This window comes from Euprymna scolopes, chromosome 14 (genome assembly GCF_053919585.1).
Source record: "Euprymna scolopes isolate OS-2025 chromosome 14, ASM5391958v1, whole genome shotgun sequence".
Classification (NCBI taxonomy): domain Eukaryota; kingdom Metazoa; phylum Mollusca; class Cephalopoda; order Sepiida; family Sepiolidae; genus Euprymna; species Euprymna scolopes.
In genome coordinates, this window is record NC_136495.1 from 111102568 (window position 1) to 111115511 (window position 12944).

Here is a 12944-nt window from a genome sequence, read left to right on the forward strand (position 1 = left end):
AAAATCATTTAGCGCCGTTGAAGGTGTGCATATTTTGGTGCCACTTTTTTTTTTAGATCTTTTCTTTTTTCTTTACAGGGTGGAATGATAAAATTGCTGTCCTAGAAAAGACAACATGATTCCATTTCCATTTGATGAAAGCCAGTTTTCTTTTCTTTTTCTTTTTTTTTTTTTTTTTTGCTGCAGACCCTCTACTAGTTGGCCAGTTGTGTACAAATTCCAACAGCGATAGGAACCTTTTATCATGTCTGAAAGTTACAATGTTCAACAAGCGAGATCAGAGATGCGTTGATGTACAACTCGTGCTCTCTACCGATCCAAGGTATGACAACAGGACCATTGCCAGCACCCTCAAAATACATTGCTGGATTGCCATGAATAACAGGGATGTGCCCAGAATGATGAAAACAAAGTTTCAGGCCACGGTTATGGTCTTTGGTGTGATTTCAAGTGAGGGCTACATCATACCACCTCGCATCTTCAAAGTCAGCTTGAAAGTTAACACCAAAGTGTACCTGGATGTGCTGAAGAGTTTGGTGATCTGATGCAATCAGATGGCCGCTGGCAGACCCTGGATGCGGCAGCAGGACTTGGCGCCAGCCCACAAATCCAAAGAGACCCAGGCATAGAAGGAGTGCTATGACTTTGTACCCTTTTCTCACTGGCCTCCCCCTCCTCTCCAACCTGAACCTGCTGGACAATTCGTTTGGTCATATGTCGAGAACATCACCAACATGACCTCCCATAACTTCAAATTCAGCCTGATTGCTGCCATCCACCAAATATTCACCAAACTCCCACCAGTGCTTGTAGGAAAGGTACGCTCCCAGTTCCGGACCCGTATTGAGACAGTGATTGAGGCTGACGGCGGCTACATTGAATAGATGCTAGCTCTACTACATAATTAAATTAGCTGAGTTGATTTTTTTCAAAAGATGTTTTAAAATAAAACTGCAGTGTTGTTTTCTTTAGGGCAACAAATTCATCGTTCCACCCTGTACTTGAACCATAGATGTAAGTTATTTGCTAATTTACTGCCCCCCCCCCAATCTTTTTTTTTTTTTTTTACTTTTACAGAATTTTAACCAAACTGTCTTTTTTTTTCTTTGTTTTAATCCTAAACTAAGTTTTTAATTCTGACAGGCGCTTCTATATTATACAAACAAAAAAATATTGGCTTTCAAGTGAAACAAATGGTATCTGTTGTCAGGTTTCAAATAGTAACATATCCAAAAATTATGGAAAACGATAAGATAGAAAAATAATTGTTTGTGGAACTCTCTCTCTTCCTGTTGGCTGTTTGAGTGAAAACAGTCAACAGGAAGAGAGTTCCACAAACCTGTAGTTCTTGGGAAAAAACTACTGGAATAGGAAACTATATTACAATGAAGTATCAAAACAGCAAATTGATGAAAACTACTAGATCAACAAGTCAAATGAGCAGGAACAAAAGACAAAAATTGATTAACTCCATCTTTAATCTCATTTCTAATGATTCTTGACACTGCGATTAGAATTTAGCTACTGGTTGGAATCTCTGTTCAAAAAGCTCCATCTATATAATCTATAACCTCCATTGTGTTTTTTAGCTACTGAAATCATAGAATTGATGCAATTGAAAAGAGGATAGCTATAGTATTACATTGCTTAAAGGCCTTGACTGTGATAATTACATCAGAGAAAACACTTTTACCTAGATATTAATTCTTTTTCATGTTTACCCAAAATATTAAAAAAATCATATTTGAATCCAAAATGCCTGGGGAAGGTAATCATCACAGGGAGGAAGTGTTTCCATTTTTATATGATGCTTTATTATTTCTAAGTCAACCATATAAGACTTAGCCGACAATTTATCGTCCTTAATCCTAATAATCTGTCGATTCTACCAAGCTGATGAATAGTAATCAGATATGAGTAAAATCTAGAATATTATTTTTGAGTTGTAAACTCTTTTAGTTTTAGAAGATAAGAGAAATGCTGTTCCAAACAAAATGGCAGTATCAATCCAGAGAAGCTTTGAATTATAAAATCTTGCAAACGAAGAATAGCGTTTCCGGTAGGTTGCCAATCCGAAGAAGTTCTGAAATGAAGAGCAAAGATCCTTCTTGCATGAAACCAAAAAAGTATGTGTAGAATTCTAAAATATCCAGTATGTTTTCTGGAGTGATTCTGGTTTCTGATTGGTCTGTAGCAGAGCGTCTTTCCATTTGATTAGTCAGTTTTTATTACCCGTGTCTACAAATAGAACCTTCCAATTTTTTGTAATACTCTGCTGCTTATAGCAAAAATATTGCAACAATTTTTTAGATGATTTATAATTTGTATGATTTGGTTTATTTGGACTACTATTCTCATTGTTGATGTTATTCTCCTTTATTTAATCCCTAGGGGTAGCTTGCTCTTGTCCTGTCAGCCATGACCGGTTAGAAGTCTTAAGTAATTCATAATTGTATTCTTAGTATTGCTTCCACTGAGGTTTGCACCTTCAACTTCCTGTCACTTAGAAGTGGTTATTACATGGCTGATGGAACAAGAACAAGCTATCCCAGGGATTAAGTAACAGGTTTTGTTCAAAGTTCTATACAGATTCCCGAGTTTGACATAAAGACTTTAGAGTTTGACAAGATGTATCTGAAAAGGGTCGGAGGTTACATTGGCAAAAACTTTGTAAGGATAACACCCAAGATAATAATCCGATAACAAATGGTTTTAAAATTAGAAAAAAACAATCAAGCTGTGTCGTCTCCTTAGGTTTCTATGATCACCTGAAATCTACGATCTACAGGTAAACTGATGAAATTTGGAATATATTTTATGTCATATAATTATTTTTTGAAAGTATTCATTTTTGTATGTGAACATTTTTAGAAAGAAGAAGAAAAGGAAAAGTTGCTTCAAACTGAAGAATATCAAGGTGAGTTTCAAAAGATTTTTGTTTATTTTCCTTCATGAACGTTTTTTTAATTGTGGACTTGGAAATTTGCCATACAAGAGATTTTAAATCATGGTGAAAAGTGAATATTTAATCAATATCAATGTCAGCTTATTAATTATTTATCATACTATTTGTTGTGACTATTAGATTATAACTTTTATTCAATTGACCATTATCTTTCTATTTATAGCAGTGTGATAAGTAGCTGTGTAATTATAGAGCACTCTTGGCAGCTGATAATGTTTCCACTGGCTATTATTATTATTCTAAGTTATCCCAATAAATGCTTATATATTAAGGATCTAGTAGTAGTAGTATTCTTTGTCTACACATTTGTAAGAAAAACTTTGTTACTGTTCTAAAATATATTACTTTATATTCTGTTGTTTTTCTTTTTAATTTTAAGAATACATAATTAGCAAAAGTCTAATATATAAAAGGCTATATGTCTGTCTCCATATTTTTTAAACTCTATCTCCTCCGAAACTAAAAGTCCCAGAGTGATGCTAGGGGCCTCTTTTCTGGGTCTTTAACTGGTTGAAATAGTTTTTAAGGTGTAAAAAATGAGTCTAAATTTAAAAGTCGTTATACATTTTGTACATTCATCTTAGCTTTTTTTGTTTTAATTTTTAATCAGTTCATATGCGTGTCACATTAGTTCAGTGGTAACTTCACCAGCTTTGAATGCTACAGTTTCGGTTTTGATTCTAGCTAATGACACCCAAGTATCTTTTTTTACCTTTAAAAACATAACTCTAGAATACTATATACGAAATCTGGACAAGTTAATATATCATATTTAAGTGTATTTCATGCCCAGTCAAAGCACCCCCTCTCCCCGCTGGTATGTAACTGTTTTGTATTATTGTCATCACTTTCAGCATTTAATAGCTTCTATAGAAGCGTATTTTGACCAAATGACTTAATATCCTATAATATCCTATCCCTTGAGATTATTTACATTGTTTTTATATTTTATATTGATGACGTTTAAGTTTTTCCATGTCCTGTGATCTTTAGGTTTATCCGATATACCAATGGTTTTGTAAAGTATAGATGAGCACTTAACCGCATTCAAAATGTTTTGCTTGTTAAGTCATCATTTAATAGAGGGGGGAGGGGGGGACACACCACTCATTGTTTCAAGGCAGTTGTGTTCCTAATTATTGTTGCCTACTAAAATAAAATGAACACAAAAACTACTAATCAGGATTTTAAGAGTTTATGATTCTTGGCCTATCAACTCCCAATATTGATCCGTTTCAAAAATGATACAGTGATTGTTTCCTGATGGTGTGATTCATAAAGAAAGTTATCATAAAGAATGTCGAATTTTGGATTCAGTCAGTTCGCCGTCGGCCTGTCTCGAAACAACTGAATCGTGATTCTTTGCTACCATCTTTGTTACTAAGAATTACTCAACACTTGAAATCGTGACTGCATTGATTCTTCGCCGATTTGATTTACTGCCACCATCTTTGTTCAAAAAAGTGTCTCAACACTTAATACACAAATATGCAAAATAAAACAAATTGAAAGTTTGCTTGAGTATTCGAGCCCTACTCTGCTTGAACCATATACAAACATGTAGTAACAGTGCAGAGAAGCTGAGAGATAAGCAGCCATGACTAGCATGTACTTGCTGCAAATAAAATGGTGGCTGCATGCCAGAGCAAACCAGGAACTGTTTAATTTCCAAGTGAGAGTTATGATTATGTAAAATAAGCATTTTTAGTGGCCCAAACTCTATTATAATGAAGTCATATTCGTATCTGTTTGTTCACAATTTTATTAATATACTAGCTGGATGCCTGTCATTGCTCAGTCGTACAATGCGCTTAAACATTATATTTTAATTTATGCAGATAGCATATGCATTATTATAAAATCAATCTTCTATTGATTATTATATATTACGAGGAATAATTTTACCGGTGGACTAATTTGCAAAAAATAAAAAAAATAATTATAATTTCGTTTATCAAATTCCGTCTGTGTTTGTTTACAATCTCATGTCAGCTGGTATTTGGGCTTGATGATGTATGCTCTGGAAAAGTCACTTCTGATTAATGTTTAGTTTTAAAATATGCAAAGGAAAAAATGATTTGCAGCGACTTTAAATGATACATCATATTTTATCGTAAATTGAACTCATTAATAAGAAAAAATTAAAATAAAATCACGAGGTACACCCGGGTTTGAACGCGGGATCATTCGATCCGTAGTTAAATGCTCTACCACTGAGCTATACCTCCAGATGTCAAGAATTCTGATTTTTTTTTTTTTTTTTTTTTTTTTTTTAAGAAGAAATAATTTGCTAAAATTTTATTATCTCCCTTGCCGATGTAATGTATAAAAATTTCCTTTTAAAAATTCTTTTTTATCTAAAAGAAAAAATACTTTTTTTAGGATCGGATTTTTTTCAATTTTCAATTCTTAACTGATGAATTTTTTGTACAAAACATACCTAAGAACAATACCAGACATATAAATTTCTGTGGTATGAAATTTGCAAAATATAAGCTCAGCCATTTTGGAACCCATAAGGAACTTACACGCATATAAAGTGACTTATGCAATAGTAGAGATAAAAAAAGGTACACTATTTCACAAATTAATTTTCATACTGAAACCAAACTTTTATACACATTATTTTATCATTTCTATATATACTATTTATTCAAAGAAAATCTATATTACAGAAGTTATCTAATTTACATACTACATTTAGAAAAATCTATTTTAATAATTAGCTGTTATTAATGGTTATTAATTATAGAATTGTTTTAATTGATCTGTTTAGGAATACTAGTTAAAATTGATTTTGTAAATTTATTTTAATTTATTTGCTAAAGCCAACATCAGTTCTGTTTACAAACAGAAGTAAGATTTATTTATTTAAGCTATGAAAGTGTTTGATGAAGAGGCATGTGTTTTATGCTTCCATAAATTCAACATATGGTCCGCTTTCAGGAAAATGGTAACAGGATTAATAGTTAGGAGAATCGGTGTATCTTAAATAGTACATGAGTAAACCCTCTGTCCAGCAATGTTTTGACCTGGCAATGCCGGATATATATATATATATATATATATATACACACACACACACACACACACAACTAATAGTTTAATAAAAGGAGTTAGTTTGGCTGGAGGTTAAAATGTTTTTTGGACACTGTGGTGTGTGGCATTTGTTTTAGACTATTGTTGATTTGTTGTCGGTGAAGAAGGAAAAAGTATTTCTACTGCTGATACTAAGAGCAAACATCTGTTGTTGGTGAACAGAAAAAAATATTCCAGCATTAGTGTGTTCTTTCAACTCTAAATAATTGATGTGACTGAAATAGGAATTAATTAAAAACAAAAACACCCGTCTCTCATATAGAGGGCATCTATCTATCTATCTATCTATCTATGTGTATGTGTGTGTCCAACTGAAAGTAAAAACTACAAAACAAACAGCCACAAAGCTGGTATATTCTTGATCAGCATTGCCTTGGGTGAATGTCTAAAATTATAATTAAAATAAAAAAAATGATTCATACTTTAAGGGTCAACCATTAGAGGGGTAAGGGGGATCATTTCTCAACCATTTCGTGTACTAATTTGGAAAGAAAATGTTAAGGAATCTATCATACAAGGTGTTCAAAAATTCTTTGCCACATTTTGAATATCTCAAGAACTATTAAGGATATAAAAACGCATCTGGTTTAATTCAGAAACCTTGTAACCTCAAGTTTTTCATGGAATGTTCAAAAATGTTTGATGTGAGTACCTTTGGTCACATGACACACATCAAGCCAATAGTCCAATTTTTGCCAAACGCATCCCAGCATTGTCTTGTTAATGGTTGCAACAGCTTTTATTATTCGGGCCTTCAGCTCATCCAAATCTTTCAGATAATATATAATTGCAATAACCCCTGTAACTAGTATATAAAATTATTTTATATCTATGACTAAGTAAATCCTGAGAGGTTAGGATGCTCTCTTCCCCTTTCAAAGAAAAAATAAAAAAAATCTTTATGATGGATGTACCTGTGATAGAAAGAAAATATTGTATTACAAAAAGAAAACATGTAAATTGATTAGTTTCAATTTTACAAAGAATTTTTTTTTTTTTTTTTTTTTTTTTTTTACAGTAAATTTCAGTTTTTTTCTCTCTCTCACACACACACCCTACATATTAAGAATGTCCTTTTATAGTTTGAATTGTTTGAAATTATCTTGTCTTGCAAAATGACCTTTAGAAATCATTGATATTTAGCCATAAAATTTGATTTTTTATATATATATAAAACTACTTACTTAATTTAATGTGATTTTTGGTGTATGATATTTTCTTTCTATCATGAGTATGTATGCCTTAAAGATTTTTCTTTATTTTTTTCCTCTGTTATGGACTTGTACGCTAAATTTTATATATATATATATATATATATATATATATATATATATATATATATATATGAGAATGCTCTCTTAGGTGTATATTAAATTATTTTATAACTTGCAGGAGCTTGTGGAAATTCCATAGTGCTTTCTACATCAATCTATTAAGAAAAGAAATGACTCTTTCTTCTTGCATAAAAATAAGTGTCAATGTCAGCTAAATATTCTTTAAATAAAAAAAAAATATATTTTTTGTATATTCCATACTTCTACAGAATTTCAACAAAACTTTTTTTTCTTTTTTACTCTTAAACTAATCCTAACCTAACCCTAAAGTAAAGTCTAGTTTTAGTTCAGCAAAAGTCGGTTTGGTTTGGTTTGGTTTGGTTCAAATTCTGTAAAAGCACCATTTCTTTAATTTGTAGTAATTTAATTTTTTTAAAAACATTTTATGTCTTCTTACCAGAAAAATAATTCTCGGGTAAATATTCTCCAAATGAATAAAATGGATATCACTTTTAGAAATGTATTTATTTAAAATTGTTTTACGCAGTGAGACAACATAATTTGATTTGCGAACAACTTTAAAATGGGTAAAGTTGGAATTTTTTGCACCAGTCACCATCTTTGCTAATCAGACAATCTCTCTCTCTATTTATTTATTTTTTTTTTTTAATGTGTGTGAAAGGTGATAATGTACATGTGAATATGAAGTGACTTAAGATTTTTTTTTTTTTTTTTTAAATTTCTATTTTACTCACATTCACCCCAAACAAGTCATATCAACCACTTGGATGTAAGGGCTACTATTTGGGACCATGTTTAGGGAAGATAAGCAAGATGTCGGTTTACATTACTTTTAAACTTCTGCATGTCCGTACAGTCAGGAAAGCAGGTAACAGGAAGAGATTTCCAGAGTCTGGTTGACTGAGAGAAGAAACTATTCGAATAGAAGACCTTTTGGCATTTAGAAACAGTAAAAGCGTTTGATTTTGTTGCTTAGCAGGTTTGTCAGGTCCATGTTCCTGAAAGTGAACCACATTATGGAAGCATAAAACACATGCCTCTTCATCAAACAGTCAAGGGGAAATAACTTTCATATCTTAAATAACATATGTCAAGGGGGCACAAGTGTAATGAGTTAATCAGAGCACATTCCATTTAAAACAGGAACAGAATGCAACATTGTGGTGATGAGACAGAGGTTGGAGCTTGGTTGAAAGTGTGGAATGTATTATTTTATAATTAAACAAATCCTGTTAATTTTAAATGACTATGGTTAAAATAGTATTGCTTAATTTTTTTTTTTTTTTTTGTATTTGTATTTTTCAGAAACAATGCAAGAAACTCAATTTTTATACCTGACCTGCGACTTGCCTGCACCCCCACTCTATCCTGATGATCTACGTGAGAACATCATTCCACAGGTGCCCCTGGCCAACATTTTAGCTAAATTTAACGGAGTCACAGAGAAGGAGTACAAGACCTACAAAGATTCCACAATGAAAAGATTTAAAATAATGAAATTGCCGCCTTATATTATTCTTTATGTTAAAGTGAGTTAAGAATCTACCATTTTTAAAAAAAATTTTTTTGTTTTTGTTTTTTGTTTGTTGTTTTTGAGGCAACTCAAATTTCAGTCACATTTATAGTTCTTGTTGAGCTGACACTTTTTTTGTTTTTCATTTATAACATGGAATTACTGAATGTTAAAACCTATCATTGATGGACTGAAATCCTCAAAAGTAGAAGCCAACAAGTTAACATGTTAATTATTGTACAAGTAAACGCATTAGGGTGCTTCTTCATTATAATAAGCGAAATTTGAAAATCGAAATATTGAATTTCAACTGAAACCAATAGTACCTACTTAATTGTCATGTCGAATTTAGTAACATATCCAAAAATTATGAAAAACGATAAGGTAGAAAATTACTAATCAATGAATTTAGTTTGGGAAATAACTTTCAAGTTTATAACTAGCGAGGGGTACCCGGCGTTGCCCGGGTGTTTTTCGGGGTATGTGAAAAAAAACCCGAAGCGTTGACGACGTGCAGTTGGAAAATAGTAAAGTGTTTTAAAAAAAACAGGCGCACGTTTTTGATTGACGTGACGGCGATAGGTATTCAGCAGTTATTTTGTGCGGGACAGTTTTGAATAAATGGGTTTGTTTGTTTTTAAAAAGCTGCTCCCTGTTTATTAGGAGGAGCGAAGGCGAAGTCAACATTGACCAAACTGGCTCTGGGCCTGTGATTAGAGTCAAGGTTTGCTTTTTTTATACCGAAAACCGAATGTAACGCGTGCCGATGCGGGAAATATGGAATAATTAACATTTGAAAGTCAATAAAATTAAATAGAGAGGCGAGCTCCATGGATAATTCGTAGATATTACAATTTATAGATGATATAAAAAGTTTTAAAAAGTTGTGAAGCGAGCAAGCGCTTCTTTGAAAGAAGCCTTTCGTGGACATCGAGGAAAAGCGAACATACATACATACATACATACATACATTTTCGCTTTTATATTTATAGATTAAACAGCATCAAGTCAGGGGAAGTAACTGTGTCCTTCTTCAATTAATGGTGGACCTCATGTAGTCATGTATTTGTCAAAGTGTATGTTTTATGTAATAATGCTGTAATATTTAACTAATTGTGACATGCCAATAAAGTAGATAACATTGCTTTTACTTGAAATTGACATGAAAAGTAAGTAGTTATTGTTTTTTTTTTCATTTTAATGAGTCGTGTTTCACTATTATGACGAAGAAGAAGCGTCATCAATATATAAATTAGTTAGTTGAAAACAAGGTGCTTGTCCAGAATTCCTTTTCAAAATCAATGTATGCATATCTAAAGCAATAGCAGCAACTCTAGAAAACGGTCTTTAGTCGGTTCTGAAATAGAACTGTTAGTTAATGATAACATTTAATGCCGATAAAAATAAGCTTTCCTTTAACAACTACAAAACCTTTTCTCAATCCATGATTGCCATGATAAATAACACTGTACCTGAGAGCCCATCTTTCAAACTCCTTGGCCTAAGACTCACGAGCAAAATGAATTGAAACAAATATATTGGGGACGGACATTGCCAAGGCTGCTGCAAAGAAGGTGGGCTCGCTCTGTCATCCTAGAAAATTACATCCGAGGGTATCCTATATCTTTACAAAGCCACAATTCTCCCATCATGTATTGTTGCCACATCTAGGCTGGTGTATCTACCACTAGTCTTTCACTGTTAAACAGAGTCCAATAAAAGTGGCTAAAATCTAATAAATCCAGTATTGACCCAGCTCCAACCTCTGCCCCATCACCACAATGTTGCATCCCTGTGCCTGTTTTAGAAGTACTTTAATGAAATGTGCTCTGATGAACTCATAGCACATACTTCCTCGATATACATACTCCTAACTAGCCTGACATGCAGCAAAATTGCACCCCTTCACTGTTGAGGTGCCTAGATGCTGGAAAGCTTTCTACTCTAATAGGTGCACCCTCACTCTTTCAAATGTGTCCATATTAAGAATGACTGTAATCTCGCAAGTTTGAATTATTTCATGTTCTCTCTCTTATTTTCAAGATGTTGCCGTGATATTGTCACTGTTCACTTAGACCCAAAATTTGATTTTCTTATTTAAAGATGAAACTCTTGAAACTATTTACATAATTTTTTGTGTATGATATTTTCATTCCATCATAGGTACATACATAATACAGATTTTTCTTCTTTTTTTTTTTTTGTCTAAGAAGAATTCTGGGCGAGCACTAAAAATAACAGGAAATGAAAGTTCAGCCAGGGTCACCTTGCTGATCTCTACATTTGGATTACTAGATTGAGAATTGATAGAAACAAATGTGACATTACTTGGTGGCTGCATGTGTGGTATAAGATTGAAATGCAACACATATAAGGTGTGCCCAAATCACTTATAAAAATATGTTGAAGCTGAAAATTTTAGTACTAATATTTAAAGTTTTTTTTTTTTATTTGTTTGTTTTGAGAATGTGTACTTCAAAATAAATCACAGAAAAATATTTTTTATCATACAAAAATGTTGTTTATCCCAAAGGATTAATTTTTAGCATTTATAATTTACCGTTTCAGACATGAACCCTTCCCGTGTGGCTTGTATTTAGATGGCATAGTCTAGAGGTCCAATTTTCACAAACTCTGCACATTAAATTAGGCTGTACTTCAGCAATAATGTATAAAATCTTGTCTTCCAAATGGTCTATTATGTTTGGTTTATCAGTGTAGACATGAGACTTGATATACCCCCCCCCCCACCTCAAAAAGTGATCTAACAGGGTTTTAAATAATATGAACGAGGTGGCAAGTCGACAGGTCTATTTCGTGAAATTATTTGTTCATCAAATGTTTCAAAATGATTTTCAAAATAAAATTACACAATTTGCAAACATTGTTTGGGTGTCAATTTCTTCATGATGAATTGCCAAACCCAGCTCAACTCAAAGTAATCAATAGTTGCAAAATCTGCACTTAAAGGAAATAGAATTGTCAATTTAAAGTTTGGCACCTCTAAAAAAAACGCTAAACACTCTGTATATATTGAAAGGTGAAGAATTCCAAATATCTATAGAATGTCAATAGAGATATTCTAATAAAACACATATTGTTGAATTGTCAGAACTTTAATTAAACTTGAAAGAGAACATTAGAATGAGGTCATTAAGGTAATTGTATCCCAATTACCAAAGGATGGTGAAAAAGTTCAGAACAAAGTTTTATTTTCATTTAATTTTCATTAAAAAAAAAAAAATTAAAGACTGTATTTATCACACAAAATGGTTTGTAAATATGTTTTTATTTTTATTTTATTTCAGAGATTTACAAAGAATTATTTTGTTTTTGAGAAGAACCCGACTATTGTGAATTTTCCAATCAAGTAAGTATATTTTCTTTTTCTTTAGTTGATGTGAAAGATATAACTGTCTGTTAACTGTTTTTATGAACTTGAAATTTCATAGTGCTCATCACCTACCCCTTGCAGATCATTGTATGGAGGTTGTATTTTTATCAGCGTTTTTTTATTTTTCATAAGAGCATCTAAGGGATCATCAATGCTCTACTGCAGTCTTGTTTACTTCTGATTGTAATATGACCTGCACAAAAGTTAAGTTAGAGAATTGAAGCAAATTCCAATCCTTTATTGGACTAAATTTTTCAATACTTCTGTGTTATTGTAGCGAAATCAGACAGCCGAAAAATTGAGTTTTCATTAAAAAAAAGCTTGATAACTACTAACATTTTTTTGTCAATATAAACAATAAGAAATGTTATCTATGTAATTGTCCTATCACAGGTAGTTAAATATTTTTAGAATATTATATGAAACGTGTATTTCTATGATTCAACAAAAAAAAAAAAATGATTTTATCATGTTTGTTTTGTCACGTGTGACGAAAACACAAGGGAAATAACTCATAATTTGAATTGGCTTAAGTTTTTGAGTTATCAAAAATGAATTACCTCCCCTGCTAATATGCATGCTCTTCAGTTATTATGTAAGGTAAAATTGCTAATTTCTTCAAAAACTGTTTTCTTGTAATTAATTTTCTACCTTATTATATTTCGTAATTTTTATATA

General features: G+C 32.0%; 1 protein-coding gene across 1 annotated transcript in view; it reads left to right on the forward strand.

Moving 5' to 3' along the window:
* Window positions 1–12944, forward strand: part of LOC145293217 (ubiquitin carboxyl-terminal hydrolase 39-like) — a 57641-nt gene that overhangs the window by 33792 nt on the left and 10905 nt on the right. Inside the window, exons 9-11 of the mRNA XM_080139758.1 lie at window positions 2872–2917; window positions 8665–8888; window positions 12181–12242. Coding sequence (XP_079995884.1) covers window positions 2872–2917; window positions 8665–8888; window positions 12181–12242 — 332 coding nt within the window. The remainder of the gene's footprint in view (window positions 1–2871; window positions 2918–8664; window positions 8889–12180; window positions 12243–12944) is intronic.